General features: G+C 34.5%; 1 protein-coding gene across 2 annotated transcripts in view; it reads right to left on the bottom strand.

Moving 5' to 3' along the window:
• The window catches only part of PRKD1 (protein kinase D1), a 327,764-nt gene that overhangs the window by 53,372 nt on the left and 256,005 nt on the right, over positions 1–18,387 (bottom strand). Inside the window, exons 5-7 of one of the 2 annotated variants that reach the window (XM_027065517.2) lie at positions 13,650–13,673; positions 1,767–1,977; positions 1,510–1,587 (exon numbers count right to left, since the gene is read on the bottom strand). In XM_027065517.2, the coding sequence (XP_026921318.1) occupies positions 1,510–1,587; positions 1,767–1,977; positions 13,650–13,673 (313 nt within the window). The remainder of the gene's footprint in view (positions 1–1,509; positions 1,588–1,766; positions 1,978–13,649; positions 13,674–18,387) is intronic. The other variant, XM_053224336.1, reaches the window with a different exon arrangement.

Raw genomic sequence — 18,387 nt, forward strand, 5'->3', positions numbered from 1 at the left:
TATACACAGATTCTTTTCATCAATATAGTACTATAAATGTATTTTTCTTCCTTATGATTTTCTTAATAACATATTTTTCTCTTGCTTACTTTATTGTAAGAATATAGTATATAATACATATAAATACAAAATATGTGTTAATCAACTATGCTATCATTAATAGGCTTCCGGTCAACAGTAGGTTATTAGTTAAGTTTTTGGGGAGTCAAAAGTTATAGTCACGTTTTTGACTGCATGCAGGGGGTCAGTTCAAGGGTCAACTGTACTTACTAATGCAGAGTACTTATTTTAAAATTGGAAAATAGACTGATCAGGGACCTTTCTTAGCCTGCCAAGCTCGAAAAATTCACATTTTACTAGATTTTTCTGACTGTATGGGAAAATGCAATTTCAAAGTAATCCACAGTATCAAAAACTGCACTGTTTCCCCTTAGTTCCAGTTATCAAGCACATACTGACATTTCCTGGGCCTGAACAAAGTGAATTCTACATGCCACAGAAAGTAGGAAGATTGCCAAGCTTTCCATTTTGGCAGCTAATTCATAAATCTCCAAGGCAGAAACTAGCATAGGAATGCTTTCGAGAGACTTCCCCTCTTCTTCTTCTAGATATATATTTCTTCTAGAGAAGAAAATTCTGGAGCAAATATAACCATTTATTCTTCAGAGTTTTATCAACAAAAATGCTCAATTGTTTCTCTGGTCTTCTGTCACCATTTTTTCCCCAAAGGAATCATAAAACTGATACTAGACTGAAGGTATAAAACAGTCCACTATCTACAGAAAAAGTTATCCTGGGGTACTAAGTCAAATATTTGCTAAGGCTGCATTAGAAAGACTACCTGGGGAGAAAATGTAAGCTGTTCCTTTAGGATATGGTATTTTTCTTAAGGTGTCCTTCAAAGTTAATTTATGCCATTAGGATTTCCCCAATAGTCCCAACTATTAAACACAATATATATTTTCAATTAGCTGAATTAAAGTTCTTCGTATTGTTATTAAAGATTCAAGTTTACAAGAACACACATAATGGAATTAACTGAGTGGAGGAAGGGATGATTATTTCCTGATGGTCAGTCTCCGATTCTTCCCTCCCTTGACAGACAGGGAAAAAAAATTAATCTCCATCTCAATGCTTGGAATTAAAAGGACAGAGAAAAAGAGACTGAGAGCTATAACTTGCAGGCATTCCAACATTTTCCACATTTTTGAACAAACTAGGACAAGAGTATTAAAAAGAGAGCTGAGAAAGAAACTGTAGACATCCAAGTTTTCAGTACTAGCTGTGCACTGCATAAAAATCAAGCAAAGCTCTTTGGTTTTTGTTTTCTTTTTTATCAGAACTCAATGATGAGTGCTTTTCTACAGTAAAACAGAACAACCTGAGCCCATAATTTACTTTCGGCTGGGTCATAAGTATCTGAACAGAAAAAAGAAGAAATACAGCTAAGTCATCACAGACACACTCCTGAACAGGAAAGAAGCACAGCGTGACTGATCTTTTACCTACCTCCATTAATGGTCACTTCGCCGAGGCAGTTGTTTGGTACTTTGGATGCACAACGTTTGTGACAGTTGAATCTGCAGTCTGATCATAAAGATTTTAAAAGAAAACAAAAACATAGAATTGACAAAAAAGAAAAGTTGTAAAAAGCAAAAACAAAACAAAACAAACAAAAAAAACCCAGTGCCTTCAAATGGCTGAGGATTAATTTCCGGATCAAAGTTTGGCTGGTGACAAATATTTGGTGGCAAGATCATCCTTACCTTTGCATTGCAGGCCCTGCCTAAAAAGCCCCTTGAGAAGCTTCTTGCAGTACTGGCACACTGTGGGCCTGGTGTAGGAGTGGATGACGAATGTGTGTGGCACTTTCACTTTAGACATCAAAATCTTGTCGAGCTGAATTGGTCGTCCAATATATGACTGAGAATTTGACCTCTTTTCTCGACCAATAAATGACTCTGATGGTGACTTTTGCTATATGTTTGAAATACAATAAAGGATAATAATATGTAAGAGATGACTTGATATAAACACACACACACACACACACACACACACACACATATTTTTTTTTAAGTAGGTTTCATGCCCGGTACACAGTCCAACATGGAGCCCAATACAGGGCTCAAACTCACAACCCTGAGATCAAGACCTGAGCTGAGACAAGAGTCAGACACTTAACCAACTGAGCCACCTAGGCACCCCTAAAAGTATATATGTTTTTAATTGCATTTTGCCTTACTATTTAGCAGTTTGATCCATAGGGAAATGAGAGTAATAAATTAAAACTGTGTTTCTGTTATTTAATGTAATTTATACCTCCTTTATTTCTCTCATTTGACCTACCTTATTTTTAAAAGTCTAAAAAGAAGAGAACTAGAGATCAGAATATTTGAACCTGATTTGTAGGAGTTTGAAAATATTTTTGGCTTTAAAAAAGTAATGTAATTAGTTGTAATACAGAAGTATAAGATTGAAAGCAAATAAAAAATTGTTTTTAACCCCACTACACATGTTATTTGATGGACATTTTCTAAAGTATTACATGCCATGGTTTAAAAAAGGCAAGCAGTTCAGCAAGGTAGAAGATAACAAGTAAATCCCATCTGTCTGCCCTACATAGTACATCACCTGAAAAGTGGTTACAGCTCCTTTGGGTTCCTCAAAGAAAAAATAAATATGGCTTTATGTTATTCCTCAACAATATAAAAGTGAAGGGTTAAAATTATGCTATCATTTTTACAACTGGAAAACAAATAAACTAGTGGACTATATAAGCCACACAAATATGGGTGTTTCTTCATAAGGATATCTCTGTGCACTCTTGTCTCCATTTTAAAATTATTTAATTAGCCCAGTACATAGATTTTTTTCAATTAAATGAATTAAAATTAACTGTGTCTTCTGTTTTTGGACAATTTCATATAGCTCTTGATATCATGGAAATGTACGTGGGAATCATCAGAATAAATGTACTTTGAAATCATCAGAATAAAGGAGGAACTGAATTACTTTTTAATAGTTTTATTATAATTATACATATCATTTATTAAGCTCCTACCTTTAGTAATCATTGTGTGAGGAACCTTACAAGATAGGGTTTATTATCAAAAGTTCAGCCATCTAAGCTCATAAAGTTGAAGTATATCCTCTTGAGTCAAAGGCTAGTGAAAGTCAAAACATGAACCTATATTTGTTTGCCTCCAGAGCCCTTATATTATCACCTTACTCAGTCAGTGCCAGGTTTGGAATGATTACTGACAAGATGAGAAAGAAATCTTATTTACATACACTTTCTAACCATTTCAATGACTATTGGCACCAAAAGGTAACACCATTTATTACCAAATGGAGAAATTTTGATTTGCCAGTTCACTAGCTATAATCAAAAGAAATCTGAGATGAAATTTGTCATAGGGATATTATGTCTACAGTTACATTTGTAATTACAATCCCATAAAGATAAATCCCATAAAGATAACTGTAAAGGATAATTACCCTGGAAAGTTTCAACCCACACAGAGAAGTCTAGGGAGCTTAAAGATAGGCCACAGGTTTGCCAAACCAGAATCATGAATATGAATATACTGAATAAATATCTTCAATGGAATTGAAAAATAATTAAATCCACAGGGTTAGGTCCCAGTTTTTTGTGTCCTTCTTGAGTAACTGTAGCCACCAGGCCAGTTTTAAGCACAGTCTAAAATGAAAATTGATATTTTTCCATAGTTGGAAAGTTTCAACACTCAGAATAAAAGCTGACCTGACATCACACTTTCTTAGCAGACTTAAAATGTTCTCAGACTTGGGAAATCCTATGAAAAGTTGACCAAATCACTCTTCAGCTATTTTCCTTAATCTTAAGGTACCTAATTCTAGGCTGTGTTCCTACAGTCAGTTTCACAAAGGACTATTTACTATATTGTGACGCAAATTCACTTAGAAGAGCCAGAGGCAATCTGATAAATTGAATGTTTTCTTGTTATCCAACATGGTAACATTCACTTAAACACTGCCTTAAACTACAAGTCATTTATTTTATTACCTTCAAGATAGGACTAAATAAGGAATTTTTAAATGTTACATGAGTTTATAGAAGAAAAGTTTGCTGTCACTATGGTCCACAGACTGTATTACACACATTATTTAGGCAATGGTGAGATTCACACAGCCACATGCGTCCTTGGCACTGAGTAACATCTCACAAATTCTATAATTTATAGTGTCAGAAATTAAGACTTTAACAGCACTTAAGATTTAAAAGGAATTTGAGGTTTTAATAGTATTAATAAAGAGTGCCCTCCTGGTATTCATGACATTTTAAAATTAAAATCAGTTAGCCTCATGACCCAGGAGCTTATGTTGTTTAATTTTACTAGATAACAAACACTCTGGGAAAGGGAGAATGGGAAGGGCTTCAGAAGTTTCGTTTGTACAATTATATTCTATGGTTTTGGAGTGCACACACACACACACACACACACGCGCGCGCGCGTGCTTTTCCCTACAAGGACACAAATCTCAGCCAAGACAAAAAAGGAAGATGGGGTCACTATTTGATAATTTTGTAAATGCTTATGAGATATTTATCCACTCTTCAACCAAAACGCAAAACAAGGCCTTTATTGATACATAACAGATTATAAAACAAAAAGCCTATGAAATAAAGCCATGCCCTGTAACACACATTTATCATAGTTTATGGAAATGTTTAAGAACTAACATTTCTGTAATCTTGCTAATAATCCCTTTGAAACTATTTCTAATGATGTGAACACAAACCAAACACTCTTAAGGATTTTCAGAACAGCAATACATTTTCCATTAGTAATTAATATTCAGTTACTATTTTAAACCAAAAAATGTCATTTTAATTATTAGGTTAAGTTTTATTTGAAGGTATATAGACCGGAAAGCCATAATTACAGTATTTTGTTTGTTGCATCAAGTTACAGAGTAGGCAAGATTTAGAAATTGGTAATGGTAAAGAAAACAGATGCTTAACAAATTCTCATTGATCTAAAGCCAGCTAACTTGGTCTTTACGAGAACTTCAACATGATTAGACTTCATGGTGAGTCAAAGGGTAATGTTGACTTAAACAACCAGGCTTTTTCCTTAACTTACTTCATTTTATTCTTTTTACTTATTTGTAGAATTGTAATGTGCACAGTCCCTTAGAATTTTTAATAAGATCTTTCTATAAAGTTAACTTTAGTAAAGAGAAAATTCTTCCTTACCTATCAACACTAGTGAAGATTTTACTAGGTAAACTAAATGGTGTTTAAATTAATTTCCACTGTTACTTGCTGTTCCAGTTTGGCAGCGTGTATGTGGTGAACCCGAGCAACCTGCTGAATGATCGTTTTTTATGGGAAAAGGGAGAAAAGGTGAAATGCTCTGGAAAGGGCACAGCTACATTTTGTTTCGTTCTGCTTCACTATTATGTTCAGAGAAAAACATGGCTCAGAACTCACAGAACAGATCTCAAGTTCCCTAAATTATGGCAAGCACATGCAAGAGGGGGTACTTCTAAAAACTTACATTTCCACATCAGCTCTTGATATTATGAACTGTTCTTTTCTAGACTGGAGGAGTTTAGATCAAGTTACAGGTGTGAAACCTTTGTGAGAGCCCCAAGATAACTGCAAAGTATGGTATTGGGGTGTGTGTGTATGGAAATGACTTGACTTGGCAAATTATACTTCATACAAAGTATAAAGACTTCATTTCTGTTTTCAGTGATATATCACATCATGGACAGAAGAGAACAGGAGAGCAGAAAAATGATGAAAGCTGAGTTTTAAAGCCAGTATTAGAGATTACATAAAGGTTACAGAGATTAATTATTTTAAGTTTTGTGAAGTGCCTATAGTATTCTTATGCTAACTGTATTCATTTGAAATTACAGCCAAAGTAAAAACTGTATGTGTTGAACACCTACTTACATGGATAAAATACCCTGCTTTTCTAGAGGCTGAATTTGTTCTGTAACCTGGTATGCTAAATTAATGACTCAGCAAGTTTGGAACCTTCCCAGGAAATGACTGCTTAGATTACATTATGGAAACTCCAACTGCCAGCATGTCTTTAACATTTAACAGGACTCTGAAACCATTTCCCAACAAGGTATATTCTACTTTGCGGTTCAAAATGAGTCCCCTTCATTAGTAAAGCTGGAAAACAGAGGGTGGGAAGTTGCCTTTCCTTGTGGTTTGCTTGTTGCCATTTATGTAAAAATCAAACATAAGATTTTGGAAGATAAAAGTCACTTTACAAAATGCATGGCTCAAATGAAAACCTCTGTGGTTTTAAAATATTTATATTTATTAAGTAAAATTCACTTCACAGCCTCATATTGGGAATGGATTTGGGGTGACATTAAGCTCCCCTTGAGTCAAAGAGAAACAGAAGACAACACTTTGGCATACACGTTGACCATCTTTTTCTGACTTGTCTCAATCATTGGACAATAAGCTCCTAAGAGAAGGACAGTGACTTAATCATATTTGTCCTCTGTTAAGGGAAGAAGTGCCTGGTACATGCTAAACAATAAACATTGCTTGAACTGAACAGAATTAATGTTTTCAAGAAGTAACTGCAAGGAGATAATGGATGCGACATTTCAATAGAGATATTCAAGATACAAACTATCATGTAAGCCTCCTTTTAAATGTAATATTAACTGGGTTATGACTTTGACATATCTGCTTTACAGGGTTTCAATGTTAAGAGAGTACAGTTGGCTAAGGAATGCTTTTCACTGCAACTGCTCTCTCTACGTGTCTGCCTGTTCCTCACCCCTGCTTCCATATCCAATGCAAATACAAAATCTGTCAGAGCTCTTCTGCTCTGGAAAGAGAGGGACAGTAAATTCCAATACTTGTAGGTTGTTAAAAGCAATGGATAGACTGTCAGTATGAGAGATGCGATGGAGAATGGTGGCCAATATAAGAAATTAGAGAGGACAGGTTCAGAATAAAAGGGATGGCCAAACTCATGGATTAGTAATCCACGTGAGTATGTGAGCCTGGTGTTGGTTGACCTCTTAGTTTTTCAAAATCAAAGCAGAAAATCTAGTTGTTTATGAAGTAACTCTATTTCCAAGTGTTGGCAACTCTGAAAAAATTCTGAAACATTGTGCCAGCCAGTCAACTCATTTGAGGACTAAATCTGGCCCATGGGAATTCCGAGACCTTTAAACAAGACAATGACATAAAACACCTTCTTTAACCATTATATGGGCCAAACTCTTTTCATAGCACTTTACATGCATTAATTCGTTGACACTCCATGGCCACTAGTGTTATGATCCCCATTTTAAAAATTAGTAAACTGAATCATAGGGAAGTTACATCATTTGCCCCTGATCACAGTCTGTCAGTAGCAGAACTATGAATTCATGTAGTCTCACTCCAGGTGATAAATAATGATTCCTCTCTCCTTAGCTCCTCCCAGTTTTCACATTCCCTGGTTTTATGCTAATAGAAAACTAGGAAGTATTTTCTTCCCTTCACTTAAGTCACAATGGTACAATTCTTGGGGGTAAAGTGAGAATAATTAAGTAATAACATGTTCTATATGCCAAAATGCAATGCAAAAATATTGTGAATCTCTTAACCTTGACCTACAGAATATTGTGAATCTCTTAACTTTGACCTACAGAAGAGACTTTCAACCAGATTGTCTGTGCTCAGAGGATAGCATCTGAGTCATACATGTTTTCTAGCACAAAATGACTAACTTAATAAACAGCTTCTATTGTATAAGCATCACTCAGTTGTCTGCCTGCTTTCTTATTCAGGTGCTGTTCTACTTAAAAAATACAAGCACAACTGTGTGAAAACAGATCCAACCAAACATTAATCCTTTATTTCAGAAGTTTTAACATCTAGTATTTTGGACTATCACTCAAAGAACTGTGCAGAATACCACCTTATGATAGTTCCTACTACTGCCATAAAGATTGATCTATTTACTTTAGCAAGTGTTTCCTGGGGCGAATCTTACCTGAAAACCCAATTCAGATGCTGCCAGACATAGAAAGGCCAGTAAATAAGTCTCTGTGCCCAGTAAGTTTAATTCCAATAGAATTTTGGATAAAACATAACTGTTACTATGGACTATCACAATATGTGCTCTTCCTGTCTTTCTGTATACATGGTTCTGCCTTATTCTTTGGATTTCAGTTCATATATCACCTTCTCCAAGAGGCCTCCAGACCATCTAACTTACTGGTCACTCCCCATTCACATTGTTACTCTTTGGCACACCATCCTGTCTCCTCCAGAGCCATTACTGCAGCCTGCAATGGTCTTATTTACCTGTTTGCTTATTGTATTTTTATTGTCTCTTTTCATAGAATGTGAGTGCCATGAGGAGAGAATCTTGATGGTTTTGTTCAACACTGTATCACCAACTTCTGGAATACTGTCTCACACAGAGTAAGTGCCCATGTATATGAAGGTTTGAAGAAAAGATAAAACACCCTCATGGTGGAGGAAAAGGGGGTCATTCAGAAAACACTCATGTTTCCATGCCCTGCACTTCACTGAGTAGAGGGAGGGTAGAGCATTTGGTGACTCTCAATCGTTCAGTGCTCTTCTGTTAAAATTCTGATTCCCTTGAACTGCCTGCCAAGTATGACAGATAAATGAGTCTGGCCCCTCATTTGGATACCCTAAATATGTATAGCATAAATAAAAGCTAATCAACACCTTTTCTTAACATTGAAAAGAGTTGCTATAGGGCAGGAAAAAAAAGTGTGCCCTTGCTTAGTGGTGACCAATGCTGTATTTTACAACGGAGAATTCATTTCTTAATGTTTGCTGTGATTTGTGAAAGCTGTCACACTAATAACATAAATACTCTCTTATTAAAAATACAAGGTGGTCTGGAGTTTCTGAGTGCTAAAGTAGTCTTAAAAGTTATATTAACTTTTTTATTGCATCACTCTTTTTAGGTAAACAGAAATGAAGGGTAAAGGAACCTTACTATTTGCTTTAAGTGATCCACTCTTTGCAGGGAAAGCACCAGAACTGTTCAAGAATGGTTGCAAATTACATGTGCTGTTCTTTCAAAATGTCAGTTACCAAAATCCCACAAATCCATGGGATCTTGGAAGAAAGGGGAGACATAACATAAGATTACCTCTCTTTTTACTTGAAGTCAATGTGACCTTAATGCCTTGCACTCTAAAGCTACACAATAAAAAAGGAGCATTTCCACTGAAGAAGAAAACACTTTTGGGTGTCAACAGCTTCTGCTTTGGGGCTTCAAATGTCAGAGTTGGTCTACACATAGAAAGTGAATCAGAAGGTAAAAAGATTATGTGGAAAAAACAAGAATAGTAATGTTAGGAACGTATATTCCCATAGTATCTGACCTTGCCTTAGTTGACAAGAGCCTGGTCTGGGTCTATGAACTCATAGGAGAATGGAATGAAATAATCTGGAAAGAGGCTGTCCCATTGATTACTGACTTAAAGACACCAAAGAAAAGCTGGAAAAGCACGCCATAAACACAATCCAAGGCTACAAAGGTTAGAGCCTCTCCCTTCAAAAGTAAGTGTAACTTAAGGGCTCACAAAGATAATTTTATGGTATTTTATAGAATCTTAACCTATAACAATGAATGGTAAATGCATAGCACCGTGTGTCTATGTATGTGCATCTGAAATAACATGGTAGAATCAAAGATTAGATTTTAATGTAACTCAGTTAAAAAAGAGAGAAGAATAAGACAAGGCTTTTTCCTTATCAATTTTGAGTTTAAAAATATAGGAAAGCACTCCCTCAATAAAATTATACCACTCGGTGATATTTTCAGTGTACAGCTACAGAGAAATAATCACCAAAAACTAGGCTATTTGGAGAAAGAAGTATGTATATTTGCTCATAACTTCTGGACATTGTTTCATCTTGCATTAATGATTAAAATGGCAATACTTCCATTCTTCTTGAGAAGGGAGAGAGGCATTCATTGGATCAAACAGAACCAGGTATCAGAAAACCATGCCTAATGAATCAAGTAAAATCATGTAGCTAAATATTTCTGAGAACACAGGTAAATATTTTAGAAGCTGAATTATTTCTCAAGCTTCTGGAAGTCTAATTTAAAATACCAATTCCAATATTCCACTTTCTTCACACCTCATTATTATTTGTTCTAGACAAGACTTCAATTCTTTCTTTTTTTTGGGGGGGGAGGGGTGAAACATTCCTGAGAACAGTAATCTTTTTTTTTTTTTCTTTTTCTTTTCCCCATAGTACTCAGCTAAGAGCTCACTAGGACCTAGTAGTCATGATTGGTCAGGAAGTAAATGAGAAGGGACTGAAATTTGTTCAGGTCTGGCATGACATTAGACTAAGCAAATGCCTGTTATTGATAACATGGGGTGGGGGGCTGTTTTGCATCTTAAGGTAGAGAGCAGTGTTTTCTGTTTTAAGGCATGGCTTGTAGGGAGTGTTAGGAAAGCCATGGTCCCTTTTCTGAGGGGAACATAGGTCTTTTAGAGCCTGCTTTAAAGACCTATTAGTTCCCAAGACCTATATGTTTATAAGTGTGGGCAACTGGTAAATGCCCCCCTCCTCCAGGGGAGTTCATGAAGAACTCTCATGCAGTGTTTACATTTAGAGTTACACATCTGGAAGTTTTTGTTCAGAGCATGAATTAATAATGTACATATAATAAGCCAGACACATTGAATGAAATCAGGTAACAGCTGATTAGTAACACATCAAGTAGACCACACACTCTTAATTTTACTGAAGGCCTCCTTCCTGACAAACCCACCCCTGCACATACTTTTCTAACTTTCGGGAAGTACAGACATACGTGCTGCTTGAAGAATTCTTGGATGTCTTTCCTCATTGAACATATACACTACCCAGGGCTGAATCTGAAGAAATAGTTTACACAATCATCAAAAGAAATCTTGCAATATCTGGCAAATGTACTGCATGGATGTGACGGTGTGGTGTATATTTAAATGGAAAAATGACTTTTTAATTCAGATGAATCACCACAATTCCTGGAACTCCAGAACACAAGAGTAGTAACAATTAAAATCTCTTATTTCTTGATAGACTTCTGCTACTTTGGAAACTATCCTGGGAAATATTCATTTGGCCAGAAATATCATCATAGTTTCATTCAGGATTAGAAATAGTTTTTTCATTATTTGCTCATTTGAAAATAATATACCTTGGCTATTATAAGGTGTATCAGAATCATATGCAGTTACAGATAGATAATGCAATACTGGTATTCTCTTGTCTTCCTTTTTTTTTGTTTTTTGTTTTTTTTTAAATGAACAAAAACAGTAACTGAATGAGTCATTTCTGGGGGAGATTTTCTAGGAAACTATGCAGGCAAGAGTTCCTTTTAATATAATGCTTGTCTTAATTAAGTGTGAGTCAGTAAACTTTATGAAAATAATAGCAGTTTATGCCAAATTCTTATTTAGAAATATGCACCATTATTATTAATAACAAGTTAAAATCAATATTGTCTAACTTTCATAAAAACTAGAGGATGCAAAAAATGAGAATACAAGACAAACACAGGAAAAGCTTCTGGAATGAGCAATTTATTTCCTAATGATTTCTATAAAGCAGTCTGAATATTAGGAGTTACCAAAAACACTAGACTAGAAGCATTTAATTTCAGCAAAAATAAATTCTCTAAAGAGCCCCTTAACTTTAAAGCTATAATAGTAAATACTTCCTTATATACATTTAAAAATAATTTTTAAAATTTCAATAAAGTTCTTAAATAAAAAAAAAACATTCCATAAGACCTAATGTACTTTAAAAACACTATATCAATTATATCCTCTGGTTGCAAAGAACACCAATGTCTTAAATTCTCCTTCATTTTCTACCTTGACTTAAGCTCCTTTACTTCAGGAAAAAAAATATTCTCTTCAATCATTTGACAAAAATATTATGTTGAATTTGGCCATATTGATTTATTCTCAACAGTCTCTATATAGTAAGAAAATGAATGAAAATATGTCTCTCACTGTTAAAATAACTGTGGAAAAAGATGTCAAAAACACATAAAACTGAAAGTATACTTCCATCATAGATTAATAGAGAATTAATCATATATAAAGATTCTAAGCAACCAATAAGCAACTCAGTAGAAAAAGAGACAGGTAATTAACCATAGGTAAAATACAAATGGCCAATAAATATATGAAAAACTATTTATCCTCCATTAAGTAAATAATATTTAGGCATAGAGATTTTTTACCTATGAAGTTAGTAAAAAAAAATTTTTTTTAAGTTTAAAATAGGAATCAAATCTATTGTTGGGAAGATAAAGCAATAGAAACTTTTATACACTGTAGTTAGCAGGGTTATAAATTTAAACTTTTACAACTTTTTGAAGAACTACTTGGCAAAAAATTGTATCTATTTTTCAGTCCATTTGGCTTCCAAGAAGATAATCTACTAGATCCATTCAAAGATGCTGATCGAGAAACCTACTAACACTTTTATAAATGTATAACAAAAAAACACAAAGAGGCTTATTTCAGCAATGTTTAAAATTAAAAAAAAAAGAAGAAAACAAACTAATCAGTAGGACAGATTAAGAAAATTAATATCATATATCATTGCAATATAATACCAGGAAGATTTTAAAAAGACATATAAGGAATGTTTTGCCCTAGGATGATTTTTCCAAACATACAAATTTATTATTATTGAAGTAAATTTCTTCATTTTATATCCTAAGGATCAAGATAACTTGATTTCTTAATTTTATTTAACCTCATACATGTTCTGGTTGTGTTTTCATTAGCTTCTTTTGTTATAGTTACCTTAACAAGACCATGTAAGAATGGACACTAATAATGGTATTTGAAACATAGTCTCATAAAGAAAAATAACAATGTCAACTCTCAATTTGCCACAAGTACAGAAATAAGGAAAACTAAATATTAATAAACACAATACATCAAAACAAGTTATCACAATAAAAGCACTGTTATATACTCAGCTTTAACATTTCATTTAAATGCCTTTCCTCCATATTCAGGCTATCAATTGCTTAAGATAAATAAAAAGCCTATTTTGGAGAGGGGTTTACTTAAAATCTCTAAGAAGGAAATTTGTGAATTTTCCAAATATAATTTCTTCATGGACTGAGACCTCGATATACCCACTTGCATACCATCTTTTTAAAAACTAATTAAATAGACTGTGATAATACATTAACAATTAAAAGCTCCTTTCTTTAAAAAAGTTACATTCATCTTCAGGCAGTCCTTGTTTTATGTTTTACCATGCCAACTAAAACTGTGTATAAACATATTGGGATGGTGGCCTCAACTTGCATGGTTTTGTGGTACCCTGTCTTCAGGATACAATTCCAATATGCAAGCATTTCAGTTAACATGCTGCTGGGTAAAGTGTGTTCTGACTGTATTCTGTTCTATTCTCAACCCATCTTGTCAGTTTCATAGAAAGACCAATGGGGTTTCTGCAGTTCAATAGGCTGGATTCTAAGCCAAATTCTGATCTGATTATTCTCATAGGGTCAATACCAATAATTGTCTGAGGTCAACCTATTAGTATAATGTTGTTTTACAAAAGATGGTGAAGCATATTCCTATTGCCAGGTAGAATTAGTACCTACCTCAAAGCCAGGACTCACAGGAGACTGAAACATGAAGTTGTAAGGGCAAAAAGCAGGCAAAGGTGCAGAAAAAAAGGGGAAGAAAGACAAGAAAATGATGTTATTTGAAGAAAGCGATGCATGTTATCAATAATGTTTTATACAGGTGCATTTTCAAGCAAAATGTTACACTAATCAGTCTTTATGGCCACAAACACACCTGAGTTAGAAATAAGTTTTAACATTTAAATGGAACTATAGACACTAAGTCAAGACGGCAAAAACACAGTTTACAGTTAAGAGTTGGTAGAGGTTAAAAAAAATCTACTTGTTACGGTGTCAATGATGAAAGACAGCTCTTTCACCTTGTTGAAAATAAATTATAGTCAGAATGAAGCATTTTTGACCTTTACGTGAAAGATTAGATTTTCTTCACAATAATTCATCCTCTCAATGGCAAAAGAATGAAAAAGGTCATCAAAGTAATCAAATGTTACGTAGTTGTTATCTGCCTGCAGGCAAGAATAAGCTGATGAATAATCAGTATTAGTAGTTTACAAACCTGGAAAGTCCAACAGTGGGTTAGAGTTTTAGTGAGAGAAATATACCTACAGTTGATTCTTTGCTCATTTTACAGTCTTTGTTGCATATTACTGTTTTATGTCTGATTTCACTCAAGGTTGAAGTATAAATCAAAGTAGAAAGATTATTCTGAAAAAATTTTTTAAAAAGAGTATCAATGAAAAATGTAAGAAACCTCTTGGTTAAGTGGACAATACATATCTATATTTATACTGAATATCATATTCTTTCTATCCTAAATCAAAGCTAAAATATACCTGACTCTTTTTGTTTTTTGTTTTCTTTAATTTTTTTTTAACATTTATTTATTTTTGAGACAGAGCATGAACGGGGGAGGGTCAGAGAGAGGGAGACACAGAATCTGAAACAGGCTCCAGGCTCTGAGCTGTCAGCACAGAGCCCGACGCGGGGCTCGAACTCATGGACCATGAGATCATGACCTGAGCCGAAGTCGGCCGCTTAACCGACTGAGCCACCCAGGTGCCCCTACCTGACTCTTTGGTGGCCCTACCTGACTCTTTTTCTTAACAAAAATGCATGGCTGTTGTTCTCAGAACCCCCATCCTATTCTGCAATGTACAATCTGCAATCAGAGACATTGAGAAGTGGTGTACATTTAGAGGTTCTGCCAAGATTAATTGTTACCCATTGATACTTGCTACATTTCTGGATTGACATGAAGCATGTGCTGAATTCAGGGTAAACAACTGCCCATGTGAATATATCCAAACATGACTTTTGAGGATGTCGGGTAGGAAGACCTTCCTTTGCCCTATGGTCCCTCTATCTAGATTTAGAAGCAAATTGACATGAGACAGATTAACACAAGAAAATCAAATTTAATAGGTGTATGCACAGGGAATCAGCATAGATATGAAATTCCAAAGACAATGGGGCAACATGAAGGTTATATGAGCTAAGGAGAGGAGTAGGGTCTGAGGATATGGAGGGGAAGAAGGTCATTAGCAAGAAGGTGAAAGGAGATGTTTAGAAAAACAAGGTTGCCCCATCTTGTAGATAAGTTCCTTAGGTAAGGGGGAGTTTCTATTAATAGTTGATTCCCGTTAAAGCTCTCCTTTCCAATGTAAATTCAGGCACTCTTAGGGGAGGCAGAGAGCTTTTCCTGCATCTCCTGGGTTTTGATTGCTTTTAACTAAAAAAAATCTTTGCATCAAAGTGGCCCATTGTGGGGCAGCCTGCCCTAGGCCCCTACAAGGAAATATAACCCTGCTTGTGTGTGCTTTTATGGAACATTGTCATAAGAGGTGGCAAAGCTTTCTCTTTCTCAAGTTTCCAAAACAAGGTATTATCCTTATCATAAATGTATTCGATATATAAAGCTGATGATTTTCCTCCAATTTGAAAGCCCTGAATACCTTTACTCTGGGCTCTCATCAGAATTGAGTTTTAGCTGAGTGCTACTCAGCTCATATTTGAAGATGATCTATGCAATATACATTCACTTATTCCTCTAAGTTACCATTTCTCAAAGTGTATTCCCCCCCCAGGATATCCCCAGGTTTTACGAGAAAAAGGGGTTCCATATTTGAGTCAGTATAGGAACACTGTTTTCATTATCCCAAGACTCTGAGGCCCATAATTATGCTTACTAAATATTACCACGTCCAATACGTAGACAGACCATGAAGCACTTTCCAGTGATCATTTGATCAGGAAATGTTTTTTTTTGCAGAATATTTGATAGGGCCATTACTTTGAAGAAAATATTTTGGGAACACACAGCTCTTTCCCCCTTGCTAGCAAGTTAGAATCACCAGAAATGTCTGGTGATAAAGATAAAAGATAGAGCCACCTATTACTTTAGTAGTTGATTGTAATATTATACTATAGTTTTGTTTTTATTTTTGTTTCCCTTGAAGGAAGATCACAAGAATTACAGTTTTTCATCTGTAATGAAAACTACTGTAGAAAACAATGTTAACTATGCAAATAATAGGCATATTAGGATAATGTGGCATACTACTTTTCATTTAGCACCCAAAGAAGCTGTTTCCCATTATTAAATAATATAATTCCTGTACCCCATTTTCATTAACTGATAGGAATTTCAGAAAAAATTAACTATTAATTATTCTGATATAATATTTTATTTCTCACATGACCTGTGATGAAGAAACCTAATAACTTTATAACTCATGAGTTTTTTTCTTTCTAGCTTTTAGCTATTATGAATAAAGTTACAAACATGCTTCCAACAATATCATTCACATTGGCATCCCCTCAAAATAAAATACTTGGGTATAAATCTAACCAGTTATGTATAAGATCTGCTTGAGGAAAACTATAAAAATTTGATGAAAGAAGTAAAATAAGAACTAAATAATGGAGAAACATTCCATGTTCATGGACAGGAAAATTTAATATTGTCAAGCTGTCAGTTCTTCTCAACTTGATCTATAGATTTAATGCAATCCCAATCAAAATCCTAGCAACTTATTTTATGGATGTCAATAAACTGATTCTAAAATTTAGGAGGAAAGGAAAAAAAAAAAAACAGAATAGCCAACATAATATTGAAGGAAAAGAACAGAATTGGAGGACTGATGCTACCTGACTTCAAGACTTACTATAAAGCTACAATAATCAAAACAGTGTGTTACTGGTGAAGAAGAGACAAGTATCATATGACTTCACTCATATGTGGAATTTAAGATACAAAACAGAGAACATAAGGGAAGGGAAGCAAAAATAATATAAAAACAGGGAGGGGGACAAACCATAAGAGACTATTAAATACAGAGAACAAGCAGAGGGTTGCTGGAGGGTTTTTTTGGGGGGTGGGCTAAATGGGTAAGGGGCATTAAGGACACTTGTTGGGGTGAGCACTGGGTGTTACTATAGGGGATAAATCACTGGATTCCACTCCTGAAATCATTATTGCACTATATGCTAATTTGGATGTAAATTTAAAAAAATAAATAAAATAATAAAAATAAAAATAAAATCTTAAAAAAAAGAAAGAAGAGACAAATAGATCAATGTATCAGATTAGTGTGCCCCGAAACAGACCTTCATAAATATAGTCAACTGATCTCTGACAAAAAAACAAAGGCAATACAATGTACAAAGATCCCTCAACAAACGGCACTAGAAGAACTAAACATTAACATTAACAAAAAATTAATGTAGATGCATACCTTACATACTTTAGTAAAAATTAACTCTAAATGGACCACAGACCTTAATGTAAAGTACAATACTATGACATTCCTAGAAGATAACATAGGATAAAAACCTACATGGCTTTGGATATGGTGATAGCTTTTTAGAAATAAAATCAAAGGCACAATTCATGAAAGAAACATCTGATAAACTGAACTTCATTAAAATTAAAAAAATACTTCTGTTCTGCAAAACACATTGCTAAGAGAATTAGAAGACAAGCCACAGACTGGGAGGAAATATTTGTAAAATATTTGCAAAAGATAGATCTAATAAAGGATTATTATCTAAAATATACAAAGAACTCTTAAAAATCAACAATAAGAAAATAACTTAATTTTAAAAATGGGCCAAAAACCTTAAAAGACACCTCACTAAAGAAGACAGTGCCTGGGTGGCTCAGTCAGTAGAGCATGAGACTCCTGATCTTGGGATTTTAAATTGGAGGCCCACATTGGGTATGGATATTACTTAAAAACAAAAATCTTTAAGCAACAACAAAAGAAGATATAAGCAGACAGCAAATAAGCATATGAAAGAAGCTCTACATCATGTGTCATCAGGAAAATGCAAATTAAAACAATGAAATACCACCATATACCTATCAGAATGGCCAAAATCCAGAACACTAGTAACACCAAATGCTAATAAGGACAAGGAGCAATAGGGACTCTCATCCATTGCTGGTGGGAATGCAAAATAGTACAGCCACTTTGAAGACAGTTTGATGGTTTCTTAAAAAACCTAACATACTCTTACCTTATAATCTAGCAATCAAACTTTATGATACTCAGAAGAGTTAAAAAAAGCTTTTGTCTACATAAAAACCTGTACATGGATGTTTATAGTAGCCTATTCATAACTGCTCAAAATTGGAGGCAGCCAAGATGTCCTGCGGATAAATAAACTGTGGACACCTAGACAATGGATATTATTCCATGCTAAGAGGAAAGAGTTGTCAGGCCATGAAAAGATATGGAGGAAACTTAAATGC

The sequence above is a fragment of the Acinonyx jubatus genome, chromosome B3 (assembly GCF_027475565.1).
Source record: "Acinonyx jubatus isolate Ajub_Pintada_27869175 chromosome B3, VMU_Ajub_asm_v1.0, whole genome shotgun sequence".
Lineage (NCBI taxonomy): Eukaryota > Metazoa > Chordata > Mammalia > Carnivora > Felidae > Acinonyx > Acinonyx jubatus.